Below are 20946 nucleotides of genomic sequence, written 5' to 3' on the forward strand. Positions count from 1 at the left end.
CAGTTGAAGACAGCTGACTTGGCATAGGTTTAAGAGGGTCACATTACATGGCAGGAAGTACTGCACAACCCCCACAAACTATCAATAAGAGATGAATGTGCTGATAAAAAATAAAGGCCTAAGATGACACTGTGAGGGCAGGGGTCCAGGACATAAAACAGAAGTATGTGTCTGGCAACAGTAGCACAAGTTACAGGCATTCTAATAACACCTGCAGTTCCGCCATCCATGAAAAAGATCACAGGTAGCAAGATAGAAATTGGGATATTCTTCAGTCTCGCACAAATATTAGAGTTCATGGCCAATAGTATATGTGCACCGGTGTTAAACAGGACAGTTATGGGTGTACCGCCTACTGCCACATTGATGAGGTCATAATGCATAGGAAGGGTCAACAGAGGAATTTCAGGGCAAGTTATCATGGCAACATCACCTGTACGAGCTGTGCACATTAATTTTTTGAAGGACAGTACCGGGAGTAGGTGGGAGACAGGGAGCAACAAGATAAGGGCGAGCAGGTAATGTGCTGGTGCAGCAAAAATGAGCGACTGGATTGGCTGGGCGGAGATGTCACAACAGTGTTCTTTGTTTTCCATTGCACAAGAGAGTGGCAACTCCATGACAAGCAATGAGTGGTTAGAAAGCTGAGCCAAGGCTGTGAATTCCAAGACTGCAGTAATAGTGGGAAATGCATCTGATGTGTCCACAAGTGAAGCCGATAGGCCTGTCAGTGGGAGTGCACCATTCTGTTGGCTAGTGATACCAAGGATGAGTGTGCAGGCTTCAGGTTTGAACTTGCACACCAAGCAAGTGTTAATCAGGTCTGTTGATGAAGCAAAGTGAGATGAGTTCGACATTGGCCAATTCTTGATGGGCAATGGTCCGGGTTAAAGGAAACGTTGCATAGACATCATCTGGGTCATGAAACTGGGGAAGAACTGGAGCGGCAGTGTCAACCTAGTGGTCAATGACGCACACAACACTGACACATCGGGAACGTGAGGGAGATGGAGGTCTTCACAGGTAGCAGCCACATGGGGGGAAGGTGAGAAAAAGTGGTGAGTGATGCAATGGCTCTTAGCTTCTTCGAAGTGATGGTGTTCAGAAATTATGCCCTGTACCGTTGGAGAATTCTTAAACACAAGGTGGTTAAATGCATTGTACACTATTCCCTTAGGACCTTTTTATCAACTTTGTAGCAAACAGCAAGCACATCCTGGATGTATGTCAGGCAGGGCTCTCTGCAGTCTGAATGCAGGATGCAAGGTCTTATTGTGCTGCACACTAGTGGCCAAACAACTCTTGAAGCTTTTGTTTACACAGGGTCCAGCTGGGGAGTTCTTCCTCGTGGGTCTCAAACCAGACCTGGGTTGTGCCCTCAACGTACGAGGGTGAATCAAAAAGTCCTTGCCCCTATATTTTTTTAGCCAAATTACGACTGTAAATGCGCAGTCAACATATCCATTACCAGCGGTGCCGGTAGCTTTGCGGCATGCCGCTGCTGTCAGTTGAAGATGGCGGCTGTGCTTCACACGTCCACGGCATACGAGCAACAAAGTGTGGTTTGTTTTCTATGTAGCAAGACACGAACGCTGATCAAAATCCACAGGGAAATGCAGCACATGTATGGGGGAAAGTATCCCGCTTTGAGAAGCGTGAGGTGGTGGTGTTGCAAGTTCGCAAAAGGCCGTGAAAACTTGCATGATAATGAGCGTTCAGGGAGGCCGCGTGCGTTGCTCACTGACAATAGGGGTATCTCAAATTTAGTGCTGCGATAGGACAAATGTCTGAACCAGTGTGGGAACTATGTGGAAAATAGTATAAGGAATATAGAATAGGACATATATTTGTAATTACTTGTTCGTACCTTATTTTGGATAATAAAAAATAGGGGCAAAGACTTTCTGATTCGCCCTTGTATAAGATCATGTTCGCCAGCACAACAGTAAGGTCCGAGGGGTTGTATAAGTTCACCTATTCATATATCTGAAGCCATTATCCAACATCGGTTCAGTGGTGCCGAAAAAGGTGTTCATGTATTATGGTTGTGCCAGGATGACAAAATGCGAGCAGTAGAAGTACCAGAAGCATTTCACACCTTGAATGGGCAGAGCAGAGGTAGTCAAAGAGAGACTGCTGCGTTTACTCCATCTTACATGCAGAAGAGCTCGTACGTCCGCCAAGATGTTACAGGCAGAAGAGAGAGATGAAATATATTTACAGGCTATTTGCAATGGGTTCAGAGGTATACAAGATTGTGAGCAGTCTATGTGAATCAGTCCGCATCACTGTCTTTGGCACTGTCCTCAGCCTCTTCTTCGGCAGTGCACTGTGACAATATTTCAAGTCACATAGCTTAGTTTCTGTTGCAAATGTGATAGTTATAGTTACTTGCTAAAGTGCACACAGTTTTTGCAAGCCTTTATTTAGTGCATGGGTAGGTCAGAGATGGCACACTTACCTGAGAAAAATGAAGATGGATTTTCTGTAGTCGACTTCATCCAGCTTTTCATGAAAATCAAGGTAGGGCTTAATGATGTCAATAAGCCCATTTGGCATTTTGTCGATCTCATCAAAGATGAACAATGATCGACCACACTCTTTCACTTTCGCCTCAATCTCCTTCTGCAATGTTTTCTGCACAGTCCATGCACAAGGAATCAAAAACGCCATCAGAGATGAACATAAACATTTTAACTGTTGCATAGCAATGAGGATAAGTTGGTAAAATGCACTTAAAAATTATAAACAAGCTGTGTACATCAGCATACCTTAACCCTTTGAGTGTTGGGTCTTTTCCCAGTTTGCAACAAATTGAATTTCAGTCTAAGTAATACATTAGCAGACCTTAAATTCAATTGCTATTTAATGACGAGATGTTGCTGAAAGTTACAAATCTCTTAAATTAATAGTTCAAAGAAAAATTAGGACTTATGCTACTTAATAATTTTGGTTAGGATTACGAGTGTTCCACAGGCAATATAGCCTCTTTGTCACTGTCAATGTCCCTTGAAGATGCCTCATAATCAAAACTGAACTGCATTAAAAAAGACTTCAAAGAGGTTCTTCAATTTCTGCATTGTTGAAAAAATTAGAGCAAGATCAACAGTCAATAAGCTTTGTCGTGCCATCTATCATACAATAACAAAACCTACCATAAAATTTTAGCATAACCAACTTCCGAGTAGATGGCACAAGCAGTCTATGAATGTTTCACATCTATGAATTACCTTGGTCGCAGCCAGGGGTGTGCATTGACAGCACAACGAGCACGCTCAGGCACGGCACTTAGAGGGCTAAGTGGCAGTCCCTAGCGTTGCACAGCTAGCCCAAATATATACTTGTTTAATCTTTACTCAACAAATAAATTAATTTCATCCCATTACGCTTAGTAACAGAGTACGCACAGATTTTCCCAACCAATGGCAATGTGGGAGATAAGATGCATTCCATTATGCAAATTTCAAAAGTTCATTTACGTTAAACCCTTCATACAAGACACACAAAAGAGAACTTGTATTTCTAATGTGTCCTGCAGGTCAGCTGATTTCTACAGCCAGAGTAGATGTAACCACTTTAAAACATATACACCATGACATCAACCACACAGCACTCTAATTGTTTAGTTCTAATACCACATACATATTTAGTAAAATGTGAAAGTTATGACATGATACCAGTTGAGCAAGCTAATGGGAAAAAAGTACTGTGCAGCAGTATAAGCCTCCTTGTCAATACTTCACAAGAACTTTAGCACGACTACTCTTCAAGCTGGCAAGCCAATACGTTAACAATATACATTTTTCAGTCAGTTTTGCAGAATAGCTGAAAATACACGCTATCCGAACATTGGGCACCAAATTGCTAAGAACACACCATGTTGGTGGTATTATTTATTTATTTATTTATTTATTTATTTATTTATTTATTTATTTATTTATTTATTTATTTATTTCAAATACTGTTAGCCCTTCCAGGCTATTACAGGGTGGGAAGGATACATTCAATCAATACAGCACAGTACCAACTCTTTTTCAAAAGTTTTTAGTAGACAAGCGTTATCAAATATGCGTCGGTCAAGGTTATTCCATTCTATAATTGTTTTAAGCAGAAATGAATATTTATAGGTGTCAACTCTCGGCTTGTAGAACATGACTGCAAAGGGGTGGTTAGTATGTGATGATCGTCTACCAGGCGGCTGCAAGTACAAGCTGGAATCCAAATTGAATCGATTGTGATAGAGCTGGTAAAGAAACTTATGCCTAGCAATTTTTCTGCGAACAGCCAAAGCTTGTAGCTCTGCATGTGCAAGAAACAGGACCCACATGTATGCACCAGCGTCAGCTTGCCTCTGATCATGGAAAACACGACTAAAAGCTTCTGCAACTAAGCCACATTGTACAATAACTCTTTTGCCCTCTCTTCTCCGTTGACGTGTTCCGCACGGGGAGATGCGAGAGTGGCGCACAGGTCTGTACCTGCCAGATATCAGTGCGCTCACCTGGGAGGGTGGGGGAGGCAAAGGCAAGTTGTATGCAGACTTCAAAAATGCCTCCCCACTGGTTGGTGAACAAAAGCAGAGAGCTTGAAAATTTCAGGAGCCTCACTCTATCCCAGTAATTTACTTTCCCTTTGGGTTGCATCTTCCTTCTGGCCATTGCTCGGGTCTCAGCCGTCGTAGCGGCCTGCAGGATTCTCCCTTTCTTTTCTTCCTCCCAACAGCCACAAGAATAGTCGCTTTTTTTCACAACCAGGTGCCAACTGACACTGACGCCCCGGTGCTTCATATGGTTCCCACTTTAGTCATCCTCTCCTGTCACCTTTGAATGGTACCTTTGAACCATAACAGAAAGCTAAAATGTGCCACAACCGCATAGTGGCAATAACTTCATCAGGGTCTGGCATTAACATATCAGCTCAGTGCTACATCTGTAACAATCTAAGGCGATATAACTTGGCCAGATGTAATGCAGCTCACCATGTAAATGACTTCAAATGTAACAAGATATCGATTTTTATGGTGACCACTGCATTCAAATCCAGGTCCTGCAGGTGACAAATGCAACGTCTTGACCAGTGACCAGGTCAGCATGTATTTTGGCCCGTTAGCAGTAGGTCATTATATTTCATGTAGCAAAAGTGGCCGTAGTGCCTCATCAACTCTAACAAATGTTAGAAACAATCATTTATTAGCAAAAGAGTTGAATTTTCAACAGGTCATGTGGAAGGATTACTTCAGAATAACAAAAAAGGAAACAAGTGCAATGACGAGAAACCTAAATAGGAATAGCGAAAATGTCTACGGGTGTACCAACACCTGAATACGTAAATATAAATCGAACAGTGAATGCTCAAACAATTTGACTCGGAAATCAAACATATACTATTTGGCTTCTCAAATATTTGGCATATTCAATGTAATATCCATGGTCAGTGCCTTGCTGCACACACAGTTTCCATGGCATACAGATGCTGTCGGTACAAGGTTTATACAGGTTGACAAAGCGCATCACAAAGAATGAATAATGGCATGTCACGAAAAATATTGATATAGCACTTCACAGCACATGCTTGCCAGATGTGCCATATCAGTGGGTGTGTGCAAATAGTGATTTTTGAGACTAAATCGAATACGAATTGAATAGTGCCAAATGTGAATTAAATCTAATCAAATATCGAATAGTTTTTGAATAATGAACAGTTGTTATCACAAATAATGTAAAACAATGGTCACATGCTAGTATTCTTAAAGTTAGCAAGTTTCTGCCATTACATAGTACGTTATAAAGCGTTATTAACAGCACGAATGGAGCATTAGGGGTAAACAATTAGCTTCTTCACATGCACAGGACTCTTCAGAGAGTACGAGTGAACTCTGTGTAGCCTGTAAAGTATGGCTACGTAAGCTACGTAGCTTGCTCCACTACGCAAGTTCTCATGTTTTACGTCCATACTATGCCCATGGGGGTGAAAATTTAGCAGACATTTACTCCAATCTTATGTTTAATTAGCCGCAATTGACATTCTCAAATATCCAAAAGGTATTATAACAATATTTGCATTTACAGATAGTGACTATTTCATTCGAAGACTGAATCAAATAGGACACTATTCAATTCATTATTCGAAAGTTACAAATATTCGCACACCTCTACTTATCAGTGTCTGACGCGACCGTCAGCTTCAAACTTCATCACACTTATAATCACATGGTGTTTCCATCTCATATTATAGCAGGGCTGCTTCTTCAGTGCTCCCAGTATGCTAAGTTTCCATATTACCTTGACTGAGTATTGGAATTCAATTATGAATATCTCGAATGAGGTGCGATTTTAAAGGTTTTTAAATAATGGGGGGGTATCAAAATGTGACTGCCTCTAAATTTGCCATATAAAGAACTGACCTCAAGGTTCTAATAAAAAAGTCAATTTATAAATTTTTGTATCTTCTAAAACTTATGCAAAGTATGTCTGCTTCGCCTAGCAACTCCTCAGCAAAAACACTATGTTTGCTATGCTCATAGCCTTTTTATAAAATATCTGTATAGTCTTAAAGAACTGTAAACATATACGTATATACCCACATGGAGTATTTGGTTGCATGTAGGAGAACTAGAGTCAAAGACATTGAAGGAATAAGTGAACACGCTCCTGCTCAGGGCCCAGAAGTAATCAACCTTTTAAATAAAGCTGTGTTTTCAAAAAGCTGTGTTTCTAAAGCATTCTTTCACAATGTAATTTCTACTATACTATAAGGTGAGGCAAGTCCGTCACTTGTGCATGTCACAAAGTCATTGGCTTAGATCAAATGCAGAGCACTTAGGAGCAATGCTAAGAATTTATCTAAGCAGGAACTTACAGTACCTTTCTTAAATTCTCACAAGCATTTCTCTTCTGCATTAGATTGCAGGCTAACTACTAGAGGCATGTGAATATTAGAAATTTCGACTACGAATCAAATAGTCGTTACTATTTGATTCATATTTAATTCAAGAATGAATTCACTATTTGGGATTATTAAATATTCGAAACTGCAAACAACACTGCATACTCTTGAGAAAGAGAGACCGATAAGAGTGACGACTGTTTCTATCTATCTTTCTGCAGGAGAGCTAACGTTATTGCACAAAGGCATCGATTCGTGAGCAAATGCACAGGGCATACAACTTCTGCTGAACAATTTCCAGTTAACAGTTACGAATGCCTAAGCTTACTTTTAGGACGTCTTATATATATATATATGAACTTGTCTCGTTGAGGCAAAGCGCTCGACTATTTGGCCGACTTCAGTATGATTGCATATCCTTGAAACAATGCGAGGTGCTATAGTGTTACACTCTCTCCTATAATGAAAACAACAATCTATCTTCAATTCCCTTGTTTCATTACTGTCATCACGGTGCTCCAGATAAATCAAAGCAGGCGCTTCTCGTTTACAAGCTCCTTATTGACTGCACATCCAGTTATGAACCTAATTACATGGATATATCAAATAAATACCTAAATAACCCTCTCTGCTTTCTTTCTTTCTTATTCCCTCCTTTTTTTTTGCCATGGACATTTTGAAAACTTTATATTTCACATTATTTAGAAATGAGAAACTATTCTATATACGATTCTACATTCGGATGTTGTTTTTCTCTAATATTCACATTAAATTTGGAAATTACATTGCTATTAGAACACTCCTAACAGTTACACAAGACATAGGTGCTGCGAAAACATGACACTAGGAAGTTTCGAAAGGGCAATTAGCTTTCCAAGTGAAACACTAAAGTATGCACGTAAGTATGAAATATTTTCCTATTCAAGTAAGTATAAAAACATCATCATCATCAGCTTATTTTATGTCCACTGTAGGACGAAAGCCTCTCCCTGCAATCTCCAATTACCTCTGTCCTGCGCCAACCAATTATAACTAGCACCCGCAAATTTCCTAATTTCATCGCACCACCTAGTCTTCTACCTTCCTCTACTGCGCTTCCCTTCTCTTGGTACCCATTCTGTAATCCTAATGGTCGAACGGTTATCAAACCTGCGCATTACATGACCTGCCCAGCTCCATTTTTTTTCTCTTAATGTCCATTAGAATATCGGCTATCCCTGTTTGCTCTGTGTTCCACACTGCTCTCTTCCTGTCTCTTAATGTTATGCCCAACATTCTTTGTTTCATCGCTCTTCGTGTGGTCCTTAACTTTTTTTCGAGCTTCTTTGTCAGTCTCCAAGTTTCTGCCCCATATGTCAGCACTGGTAGAATGCATTGATTGTACACCTTTCTCTTTAATGATAATGGTAAGCTTCCAGTCAGGATCTGACAATGTCTGCCGAATGTGCTCAAACCCATTTTTCTTCTTCTGCGACTTTCCTTCTCATAATCAGGGTCCCCTGTGAGTAGTAATTGACCTAGGTATACGTACTCCTTCACAGACTCTAGAGGCTGACTGGCAATCCAGAACTCTTGTTCCCTTGTCTGGCTATTGATCATTATCTGTGTCTTCTGCATATTAATCTTCAACCCCACTCTTATACTCTCTCTGTTAAGGTCCTCAATCAATTGTTGTAAGTCGTCCACAGTGTTTCTGAACAGGACAATGTCATCTGCAAATCTAAGGTTACCAAGATATTTGCCATTGATCCTTACTCCTAAGCCTTCCCGGTTTAATAGCTTGAATACTTCTTCCAAGCACGCAGTGAATAGCATTGGAGAGATTGCGTCTCCTTGCCTGACCCCTTTCTTTATAGGTATCTTCCTACTTTTCTTGTGGAGAATCAAGGTAGCTGTGGAATCTTTGTAGATATTTTTGAAGATATTCACGTATGCCTCATGTACTCCTTGATTATGTAATGCATCTACAACTGCTGGTATTTCTACTGAATCAAATGCCTTTTCATAATCTGTGAAAGCCATATAGAGAGGTTGATTGCACTCAGCAGATTTCTCGATTACCTGACTGATGACATAGATGTGATCCATTGTAGAGTATCCCTTCCTGAAGCCTGCCTGTTCCCTTGGCGGACTAAAGTCCAGAGTTGCTCTTATTCTATTGGAGATTATCTTGGTGAATATTTTACATAATATTGGAAGTAAGCTAATGGGCCTATAATTTTCACTTCTTTAACGTCTCCCTTTTTGTGGGTTAGTATAATGCTGGCATTCTTCCAGTTCTCTGGGATCCTTGAAGTCAATAGGCAGTTCGTATAAAGGGCCACTAGTTTTTCAAGCATTACGTCTCCACCATCTTTGATTAAATCGACTGGTAGTCCATCTCCTGCCGCTTTTCACCGTTTCATGTCTTGCAAGGCCCTTCTAACTTCATTGCTAGTTATAGAAGTAGCCTCTGTAACCTGTTCATTACTACTCTGAATGGAGGTATCGTGGCTGCTTTGGGTACTGTACAGGTCAGTATAGAATTCTTGTGCTGCTTTTACTATATCTTCGAGATTGCTCATGATATTACCTTGTCTATGTTTTAGTGCATACATCTTGGTTTGTCCTGTCAAGTTTCCTTCTCACTGTTTTCAGGCTGCGTCCATTTTTTACTGCTTCCTCAGTCTTTCTGACGTTATAATTTTGAATATCCCTTATTTTCTCCTCGATTAGTTTTGACAGTTCTGCGAATTTTATCTGATCTCTTGAGTTGGACACTTTCATTCTTTGTCATTTATTTATTAGGTCCTTTGTTAGTTGGGAGAGCTTACTAACAGGTTGCCTTGGTGCCTTACCTCCCACTTCAATTGCTGCTGTTCAAGATATTAATTTTCAATGTGTGCAAAGAAATAAATGAGTGTTCCAATGCATCAAACAGCGGTTTGTCGAAAAAGTAAGTGGAACGATAGTGCATTTTATAGCAAGTTTGATGGTACTAGTGCCATTCACAGAATTCCTTCCAATTGCCCATCCCCTGCATACTCGCTCGTTACAGTTTATAAATTGCAATGTGTGCTGTAAAGTAATTAAGAAATTAATTAGTAAGTATTGTCAGTCAATTATGCATTTTGATTTCTCGAGCAAGTAACGTCTGCCACTTCGAGTAATCCAGTTCAAGGACAACAATGATGCCATCTGTCACAGGCAAATTTTTAAAATTCTGCAGGGTCTAAAAAAATTAATGAATGAATGAATGAATGAAGAAAAACACCCTGTAGAAAACACCTGTGTTTCTAAGGGTATGTAAACATTACTGACGTTTTTAACAACCTGTACAAGCCTTGCATGCTCACTAGCATTCCAAGACAAAACACAGTGGAGTTCTTGCAGCACAGCAGCTAACAACATGCAGATAGTTTCACCCACTATAAAGGTGTTTCCATTTAAGGCATTAATTCTCAGAATTTTGTTTTTTATTTGTGAATTTGGCACAGCCTTTCCTTTTTGTTTCTGTGTTGCATAAAGTATGTAAAAACAATAATAACTTTCACTTTCCTTTCACATTAACATTACAATCAAAATTGCCATTCACTATATTTATAATGGAGCCAATGCAATGAGTAGCACATCTGCCTGTCAGATGAAACAAGCACACACAAGGAATATGAAAACAAGTGCTTCTGAATGTCTTGTGTGTTGATGACCCTCCCCCAATTTTTTTTTTCTTTGCCTTCAGCTCACTGAACTGTGGTTAACCAGTTAGTCCAAGCAGTTTTTGTAGAACATGCGTTTCTCCAACACTCTTTACTGTTCTTTTTATTTTGCAGCTCTTAGTTATAATAGTGTCCACTTGACATTTAGGCTTAGAACAGCCAAGCTATTGAAGTGTTATTTGAGAGATCCTGTCACAAAGCATACTTTACGGCAACCACACTTCCACAAGAAAATCCTGAGCAACAGTGTCATACCTGCCATGACATGATGGTGTACTCACTCTGTATTTGGGTACCTCATCCTGGTGAGGAAAGTGCTTCGTGGAGACATAAAGGCTGACATATTTGCTGTTCATGCCCTCTTTGTAAAGTGCCTCTGCAATCATGGAGCTGGCATAATTTTTTCCACCACCTGTCCAGCCATGAAATGACAGTACCAGGGCTTTTTTGGGCGCTGGGTTCTGGAAGTGGTCCTTGAGAGCCCGCACAATGGCACGATGCACTAGTGGCTGTCCGTGCAGCCGAAATTTGAGCAGGTTGTCTAAACCTGCAGTAGAAGAAAAATTCTGGATTTCAGGTGATGGCTACAAGTTTACAAGCTTTCATATGACATTTTCCCAAAACTGCACCATAATTTTCCTAACCACTACACAAAGGTTACTGTCCAGGATCTGAAGCACTCTCAATTCAGTCAAAGCTGAGGATGGATCTATTCTGGTCCCCAGTTTTGTACATCCCCAGGACCACAAAACAGCAGGCTGCAAAAACAACAGCAAGAAGCCACAAAAACAATATGTATCATGAATTTAGCAACTAACTTGCTAAAATTAAAATTAGATTCTGGGGTATGGCATGCCAACACAACAATATGATCATGAGGCACACCTTAGTGGGTGACTCCAGTTTAATTTTGACCACCTGGGGTTCTTTAATGTGCACCCAATGCATGGTACACGGATGTTGTTGCATTTTTCCCCCACAGAAATGCAGCTGCAGTGGCTGGGATTTGATCCTGCACACTCCAGGCTTAGCAGCACCACGCTGAAGTCGCTACACCACCAAAACAGGTAACTAACTAGCCTGTCTAACAGCATAAGCTAAAGGAGGTCTAGTGAATGCTGATATAAACAAACAGACAAGGCTACTAAGTATGCCTATGGTTCAAGAGAACTAGAAAATACAGACACATGTGGGGTAGTTTTTTAGATGACAGAAGCAGGTGGCCAGTGTCATAAATTACGTACCTTAAATTAGTTATAAAACAAGCTTTTTTTTGTTACCTGTATGGGTAGTGGCATTAGGAAAATTTCTTTACTAAGAATAGCAGGGCACATACTGTCAACACTGATTTTGAAGAGCTGTCTCATGAAGGACTAGAACATATTAATAAAACATTTGCCTTCACATATGCACTAGGAACACATAGCCTATGAAACAAATAGCCACACCTGCTTACAAAAAGGCATTAATATACAGAATACATTGATGGAACAGATGGAACATTGATGGAACATTGATGGAACAGAAATTAATGGAATGTATGAATGGCCGCACATAACTATTACACCTGAGTTCACAGTAATCTCATTTTCTATATCATGGTAATGACCTGCTTGAAGACATAATGACCTGTTTGAAGAGACAAGTCACCACAATGACTCTAGCTGCAAAGTTAAACTTGTAAAAACTGTTACTGCAACATGCAACATTTTATCAGTCAGTATTGTGTCAGTATTGTCAGATTGTGTCAGTCAGCATTCAAGCAAGTCAAAAGTCTGTAGTGTGTCAGATCAGAAAATTGCATGCCTACAAGAAACAGCGTGTAGCTACCTAAACAGGTTTTGGCAAATAGTGTCAATATGCAATTATCCTGACACATTGCCCAGAATAAAATTAATCAGTACAAACTAAACAGCTGTTATTGCGCTATCTTTACCATTCAATTATTACCCTTAAGTGGATTTTTGTGATATAACAAGAGGCACTTGCCAACATACTGTACACCATGAAGCCGTGCTGCTTGTGGCACATAATTTGAAGTAATTGCATCAAAGAGAATATAATTCACAATTTCTTCTGTATTAAAAAAATTCTGCCCCCATATTATTGTCACAGAGTTGGCAGCTATGTAAAGAATCAAAAGCAATATACAAAAGTTTTGTGCGAGTACCACCGTGCACGAATAACTGGATCATACATGAATGCGCTGATCTAGTAGAGGAAGTCCTTTGGAATGCCCATAGCCAAGTTTAAATGCTATGCATTGACTCTGTTATATACAAAAAATGTTAAAGATTTCATATCTCTTGTCAATCAAAGTGACACTCCCCTAATCCATATTATGTACAATGAGTGGGTGATGTCATTCATACAAATGACTTCCTTGGCTTCCTGCACGAAATATCTGCAATACATTCAACATGGATATGCACAAATGCTCTCAATAACATTGTAATACATTGTCATTTGATGATTTTCCAAAGCAATGGTGCAGTTCTGCTTGAGAATGGCAATCTGCTTATGTGTGCGCATGTGTATTTCAGTGCTCATGTGTGTGTAAGAAAAACGAACAGCTGTTGGCCAAGATAAATAAAGTGGAGGGAATTAGAAAAGTAACAAAGGTAAAGATTAGCAGTGTGGTGGTCCTCGCCCACGGAGTACAGAGGGGCTTCTCTCATAACTTGTGGTTCAGTACTTAAGAAAACGAATGGGTTAAACAATTTCATTGCAATGCAAAACCTCCATGTCTACTTGCCATTTGTCATGCTATGGCTTGCCAACACTGCATTTTATCTTTCCCCTAAGGAGACTGATAAATTAGCCCATGCATGATTCTTGAGTAAGTGTGTGGAAGAGAAAATAATGTGACATAACATGCGAACACTGCACCCAGACTTATCCCCAAGGTTGCTACCATCTCATTAATGGCAAAGATGACAAAGACCTAAGGTAGCAAGAAACATGGTAGCACAGTTGTTCAAATTGACTAGGAATAGACAACACTCATGCTACAGATGACATAGTGCCTAGAGAATGTAGGCACAGGCTTGAAGAATGAGAGTTGAAGATGACTGCCATGACTTGCTAGGAAGGCAAACTTTAATAACATGTACCTCCTCTATACATAACTCTGCAATAAAATTTTTGGAAGAGAGCTTTATTAGTTGGGGATGTATCCAACAGGTCCCAGTCATTCTTTTATGTTCACTAGAAATTATTTCAGGATATCTTTAAGGGAATGCTGATGTTCACAGCATCTAAAACAGGCAGCCCCCTCTGTCCACCTCATTTTCCATACACTGGCCATGTATACCAGCTTTAGACATGCTTTCGCTGTAGCCCACTCAAACGCAAATAATATCATTCTGCATGTTAGTTATGGTGTCACAGTAGGACATGTCCTCATTCACCAACCCTTTAACAAGCACTGCAGTTGAGCGCCTCTACAAAGAAACAACCTGCATATTGAAGAAATAATTCTGTTCCAGATCTATTGCGAGATGTGCGGAGCACGACCTTTGCAATGAAGTGACCTGTATAATGAATGATTTTGGAGGCCCCAAGCACTTCATTATAGAATCATCCGACTGTAATATGAAACTGAGTGGCATGTGCACACATAAGTGCAACTACAAGGTTTGCCAATGACTCAAGCACACATCCCCTCAGCACCCCATATAGAATGAAGAGTGGACATGGTGATGTATTACTTGACCTTGAATGAAGCTAGCATGCAAAACCTTGTACCCAGTGCTACAAGTGACATAGCATGTGCACATATACATGCTCCTTCAATGTCTATGGTACGCTGAATGTTGTACTAATTCAATAAGTTTCTGGCCTGACTAAGTTCTAATGGCGACACAATTTAAACAACTGTGTCACTTTTCAATATAAGCTCCCTTCACTTCAACACATTTTTCACACCTCTGAACTAACATTTCTATGCCCTTCAAAAAATAGGCTGGACTTTGTCTTCAGAATGCCCATGGACTGCATTTTTCACTTCATCATCAGCAGCAAATTTTTGCCGCAAAAACCTTTCTTCAGCTTTGAGAAGAGGTGGTAGTCACTGCGCACCAGGTCTGGGCTATTGGTTGGGTGCTCGATTTTCTTGAAGCCACAGTCTTTTGCTGCAGCCTTCACAATGCTTGCCGTGTGAACTGGAGCATTGTCATGAAGCAGGCGGATGCCATGATGGAAAATCCCTTGCCTCTTCTCATTCATTGCATCATGCAGTTCGTGTAGAAGTGAGGCGGAATACTGTGCATTCATGGTGTTATTCCTTTCCTTGAAGCAGATCAGGGGAGTCCCACGGCAATCCCAAAAGATTGTTGCGATGATCTTATTGCCGAGTCACCTTGGCTTTTCTTGGTGGCACTTCTCCTGGTTTGCACCATTCCACGGATTCCCTTTTGGAAAGGGGATCATAGTAAAGGACCATGGTTTCATCCTCGGTGACAACAGACTCCAGCACTTTTCTCTCACTCCCACAGCAAAGCTCTAAGAACTTGAGCAAACAGGTCACACAATGCTCCTTCTGCACAGAAGAAAGGATTCGGGGCACCTACTTGCACTGACTTTTGTCATGTGAAGTTTCTTATGAATTATTCAGGACACGCCCATTACAAATATTTCCACACGTGTCGCGATTTCGTTCAATTTCAGCCTCCTGTTGTTCAGCACTTCCTCAATGAGAGAGAGAATTCCTTCCATCATCATCTCCATGGGCTAATCACTGCGGGGCTCATCCTCAGTGCTCTCTCTTCCTAAGCAAAACTGTTTAGCCCACTCCTTCCCGGTGAAATACGAGGGGGAAGCTTCCATGTAGATGCCATACAAACATTGTTTATTATGTGGAGAAACCCCTTCTTTGGTGAGGAACTTAAGAAATGGCTCAGTACTCAATCTTTAACATTATCACCACTTGGGTTGCCTTGTATTTATCAAGCGAGCACCTGCTACTGACAAACACGTGTGCCGAGTTGGAACTCGTACACTGGCCTCCTAATACATGGCGCTGTGTGCCTGAGGTGGCCATTTTGAAATTGTTGCAAGTTCTAGATTCCAGGCCGAAAACTTATAGAATTACACTCGCATTCTTTCCTGTCGTATGTGTACATTATCCAAGAGATCACTGTCTCTGAGTAATCTAAGGCCCTGTGCAAGTGAAATTTCTTTTCTGGGCCCAGTTGGAAACAAATCTGGCTTCAGCTGGACTAGTTAAATGTCATATGGTGCACAATGACAGTTAACTGGAACCAGTTGACTGTTAGGGATATGTCATGGACATATTAGCAAACAATGTTGCATCGACAACCAGATGTGCTTGTGACTGTAATGAAGCCAGTCAAGTTCAGTGCACCTTGTTTTGCCACACACTGCGTGGACATGGCTTGTATGCTCAGAAAGTAGTGGAGTGGTAGAACTGGTGGAGTGGTACTTACAGTGCTGCACTAGTGACATCGAATCGCCCTCTAAATATGCCAGCAGTACTCCACTGAACCAGGAACCAATTGTCTTGCTCAGGTTGCAAATTGTGTACGCAAACAGGAGCGATGTTCTTCCGCAATTCCTTCTGTCCTGCCATTTCAGTGCCACACTAAAGACCTGCTGTATAAGAACCTTTGAAATGAGGTTTCATGTACCCGTGAATGGAAGGAAAATTGAATTGTGGTAGGATAGTGCACCATTTGTGACTGATTCCACTTCGCAACCAGAACCAGTTAACCATTTACAGCTGGGGCCAGTAGCCATGTCTCAACTGGAACCAGCAAGTGAGACCCTATAAGTGTTGCACAAAATGTAGTGCCTATGACATGATTCCAGCTCCCACAATCACTTCTGCCACATGCAACATGGAAAAGCACAGCCTTCAAGATCTGTGTTACCCAGAGAGAGGCGGTGCTGGGGCATGGATTTGGACACCACTCACTGGGATCATATGCAACTGGCTCCAGCAACAAACAAAAATGTGTTTTAGAAACAATTAACATTGGTACCAGATGGCATCAGTAGGAATACCTGTTGAAAACTTTCACTAGATTGGCTAGACCACAGCACACAGCAATGCACAATCTGGGCTTTCGAGATCTCCCTAAATCTTACAAGGATTGTGGACTTGTAATTGTGCAGACTTATATTGAAAGACACCGAAATTACACAGCATAATTTATGTGTCAACGTAAATATCAGTATAAGATGCATACAAGAATAGGTGGGGGCACAAACTGCTTTTGACTGAAGTAATAAATATATTGTTACGTGGAAGCATAGTAGGAAAACTATTTACAGAGCATATTGACAGGGGTAGTAAGCACTGGCCAAGATGGAAGCCAGCCAGCCAGCCAACATGAAGCAAGGCACGTCATCGTCATCAGATCATGCAGTGGCAGCTTATTGGCATGTCTCACTAAATCTAAGGGTCCACATCGTCACCTTCGAGTAGCACGTAGCAATATGAATGAGCACATGTGTTTGTACATACACATATTTGCATATGGTTTCATCTAGGAACAACACATTATTTTTTGCTGTAAGAAACAGCTCTGTGGACAGATTTTGAGCTAAAGGATGCACCTCATTTGTTTCCGTTTCTTTCGTCAACCCTACCTTTTTTATGCATGTGGAGTAGTCAGATTAATTTCAAGATCACAAACTGTCCTCTCCCTTCTGGTGCAAATAAACAGTTCTCTCTTCTACTTTATCCGCTTCTTTTTTCTTTATCATGAATATGAACAATATAAGATGACTGTTCTTCTGCAATTAACACTTTCAATTGCCCTTTGCTTTTTTGGTCTTAAAGACTTATGCTCACTACACGGTCATGATTTACAGTCGCTATTTAGTGACAACAGTTGATTATTTTCCTGATGTCTTGATGGCTCTTCAATCCACCTGCAGGCAATGTCATATTCATAACAAGACAAGTATCTAGTCTTATCATTAGTGAAAGGGTATGCAATTGAAAGTCACTGTCCTTCCATTAATGCATTTGCAAAACTTGTGTGCTGCTACAGTGACTGAAAGTCCTCCTTTGTACAAGTGGATGTATTTCTATTCTGATGGTTTGAAGGCCCTCTATGCATTTGGGGTAAGTCTACAGCTCTATGCACTTGCGGTAAGTATACACCAGTCACAAGCAGTAGCCCAGAGAACTGCTGCTTGTGATGTCAGCAGTGACAGAGTGCTAGTAGTGACATCTTAGGACAATGTGTTCAACTCAAGGTTGCCTCCAGAGGAGGGTGGCAGTCAACTTCCCGATATTAAAAAAAAAAAAAAGCAAAGCAATGTCACCAAGGTTCACAAACTTTTTCCATAATCCAAGCAATTTTCACAGTACAGTAAGTGCGAAATCAAATGGTACAGTCTATTGATCTTTCTTGCAGCAGTTGCCTTAGATACACCTTTTTACAGAGTCCACCATAAACTACCACATAGTTCATGCACACATCTTACCCTTGTCCACTCCTTGCCAAGATATAGTAAACGAAGCATAAAATTAGCAGGACAGAATAAATAGTATTGTATTAGCATACTAATGTACATATGCACAGGGGGCTTCGGAAGTGGATGGAGGGTGGGGGGGCGTGCAGGAGGAGCTTGAGCCCCTACCAGTGCTCGGGAGCGAGGCCCGAATCATGCCCCATATTCCTCAACTTTCAGCTTCCGTTATCCTTATGCAGGACAGATTGAATATCCACGCCAACTGTGTGATCACTGCACAAAGGATCGTTGCCCGCTTAAACTGAGCATGATAATCTGCGTAGTAACCTTGTATGCATTGCCTCCTTTCCTAGAAGCCGACCACGTGTCAGTCATCCAATGCATGGAACCACCACACGTCGCATAGAAGCGACTTCATTGAATTTTTGCAAGACTCCATATAAAACAGAGCACATTATGGCACCCCAGCCCTCAGTAGGGGTCTAAACCAGCCCCCTCCCCCATTCAGCCCCCCCACTTGAAGAACATTTCCGAAGCTCTTGCACATGCATGTTGAGCAGGAATGTACTACGTAGAAGCTGCAGGCCACATGAAATCCTCAAGACATTCTCTAAAGAGCTACAACCCAGAGCAACATGTGCGTGTGGTCATCAAAACTGTGCAACACACAAGAAATAAAGAAAAGGAAAATGATATAATGGAATGCCAAGCCAGCATTCAATATCTTTAATCATGAAGGTTCCCACTCTTTTGGCAGTGAGCATGTAAGCACAGTGCATCTGCAGCAGAAAAAAAATTTTCCTGTGGAGAACTAAACCATCAGGTGTGAATGCTGCACTTAACATGAATATTATTGAAACCTGCATGGGATGCTAATGCAAAGCTGACACAAAGAGGCAGCTTCTATGTATGGTTACATTCTTCAGCGCACTCACATCTTGCAGAAACATTCAAGTGTTAGGACTGGTCTTCCACGACATACATCTCACTGCAAGATGCAATTAAAGTGTCAATAAGTTCAATGAAGCTAGACATCAAAAGTCACTTACAGTCAAAAGGTTTGATGCTTACTAGCTGCAGCATGCAAAACTAATTCAGTCTGTCATTTTTGTCTTATTAGTCTGCTAGCTACAAAAGGTCCCTTTCTTCCATTTCGTCTTTTCTGACTTTTTTTTTTTTTCAAGCATATTTCTCGCTTAACTACTTATTCCATGCTTACATGCAAGCATCATGCAACCTGCATTATGTGCGCAAGCCCCTGTGGCACAGGTTGCATGTCCTGTGGCTTTCATGCCATACCATGAATGAATTTATCATTATGACAATTGCGAAGGAATAACTTATAACTAGCCAATAATCTTAATCATTACACTGTCTTTTAGTGCAAACACATTTTTGGCACTAGTGCTTTATATGTTTAATAGATATTACTGATATAACCGAAGCAACATACTGAATGTGTGATGACATTAATCAAGCTTCAGAGCCAATAGTGCACTTAAAAATAAAACTGCTGAACACTTTGCTATAACAACCGTCTTAACCAGCAATTAAATTCCTATATATAAACAAGGAGCCGTGCTTACTACAACAAATCGAAAGGGGGAGTTGACTTGAACACTATCTGTACTTCATAGCGTGCAGATTCTAATACGAAAAGCAAGTTTGGAGCTTCCAGCGTTATATCAGTTACCGATAGGTGTCGTGAGATAAGCGCCAACTCAAAATGCTTTGTCCATTTAAAACGTGTCATTATGAGTGGATGCAGAGAGGTGTGTCCGACTGCCAATTTAGTACGTGTGCAGAAAAAGAAAAGCTATAACGACGATACAGTACTCACGCTCCAGCCGCGTGCGCTTCACCGAACACTCGAGTAAACATACAACAGCTTGGATCAATTCAATAAGACAACGGAATTCAGCAGATGAGTGGCTCGGACAGTTCAGACATATACAAATCATTTGACGAGCACTGCTTAAATTTCGAATAATGGCAGTGCCAGGAAGCAAGCTTCCTTAAATAGAACCTCAATAATCCTGTGCCAGCTATACATGCATCTCACTGGAACTGCATTATTAACGTGGCTGAGCGTGATGTTAATAACCACAGGAGAAAACAGTAAAATAGTGATCACAAACAGCCATACCCTTGACGTTGTCAGTCACCCAAGGAGCCGCGCAGCACTCAGAACTTTTGCATTTAAGAGCGTTCCACCCGGCGTACATCACTGAAACGCCTAAACCAGCACCTACTGCAATTACCGTGGACACTGTGACGGGTTCAAGTCCTTCACATCGCCATCCTAAACTAAGCCAAATACACACAAGTGACACACACACAATAGGTTCACGATAAAATTTCATTATGACTATCGTTTTGTAAAAACTCCACACGCCGGTAAAATGGACGTTCTATTCAACCTTAACGCCGTCCGCAAACTAGGAAGCAGCCATGTTGAAAAACGAAACTTGATAACAGAGCAGCGTTGCCAACAAGTTATTTGCATGATCTATGTAAGCCGAAGCCGGCAGGAGAAAGAAAACGATTTATGGCTACGCTGGTTACAGAGCTAGCTGCTCTTTGTAGAAGTTAAAATTTTAGAAATGTCGGTTTAATACGGACTATTGGCGAGTGACAGAAAAAGAAAAGAACGTGTAATAGTTTAAGTTTTTTTTTCCACACTTCAGCGACGGCTGGGCCAGCGCCTCCTCTTATCTTATCCCTGAAAAAAATAGACGAGGCATTGGCTGGGCCATGCACTCTTCGGCAAAGTTACACCCTTTGGCTTGCCCCTTCTGCCACACAACGATAATCGTTATCTGCCTTGATGCGTTTCCTTTCTTTAACGCTGCGAGCCCGGGACTTTCCAGTAACGAACGGCACGCGCGTTATCAGACGGGGCACTCCAAAGGGTGTAAAC

The 20946-nt window shown here is 41.0% G+C and overlaps 1 protein-coding gene across 1 annotated transcript in view; it reads right to left on the reverse strand.

The window, feature by feature from the left end:
- Positions 1-20492, reverse strand: part of LOC126548243 (torsin-1A-like) — a 34465-nt gene extending 13973 nt beyond the window's left edge. The window contains exons 1-3 of the mRNA XM_050196395.3: positions 20173-20492; positions 10862-11127; positions 2462-2637 (exon numbers count right to left, since the gene is read on the reverse strand). Of these exons, the coding sequence (XP_050052352.1) occupies positions 2462-2637; positions 10862-11127; positions 20173-20389 (659 nt within the window). The 5' untranslated portion in view covers positions 20390-20492. The remainder of the gene's footprint in view (positions 1-2461; positions 2638-10861; positions 11128-20172) is intronic.
- Positions 20493-20946: the final 454 nt, after the last annotated feature.

This window comes from Dermacentor andersoni, chromosome 1, assembly GCF_023375885.2.
Source record: "Dermacentor andersoni chromosome 1, qqDerAnde1_hic_scaffold, whole genome shotgun sequence".
Classification (NCBI taxonomy): domain Eukaryota; kingdom Metazoa; phylum Arthropoda; class Arachnida; order Ixodida; family Ixodidae; genus Dermacentor; species Dermacentor andersoni.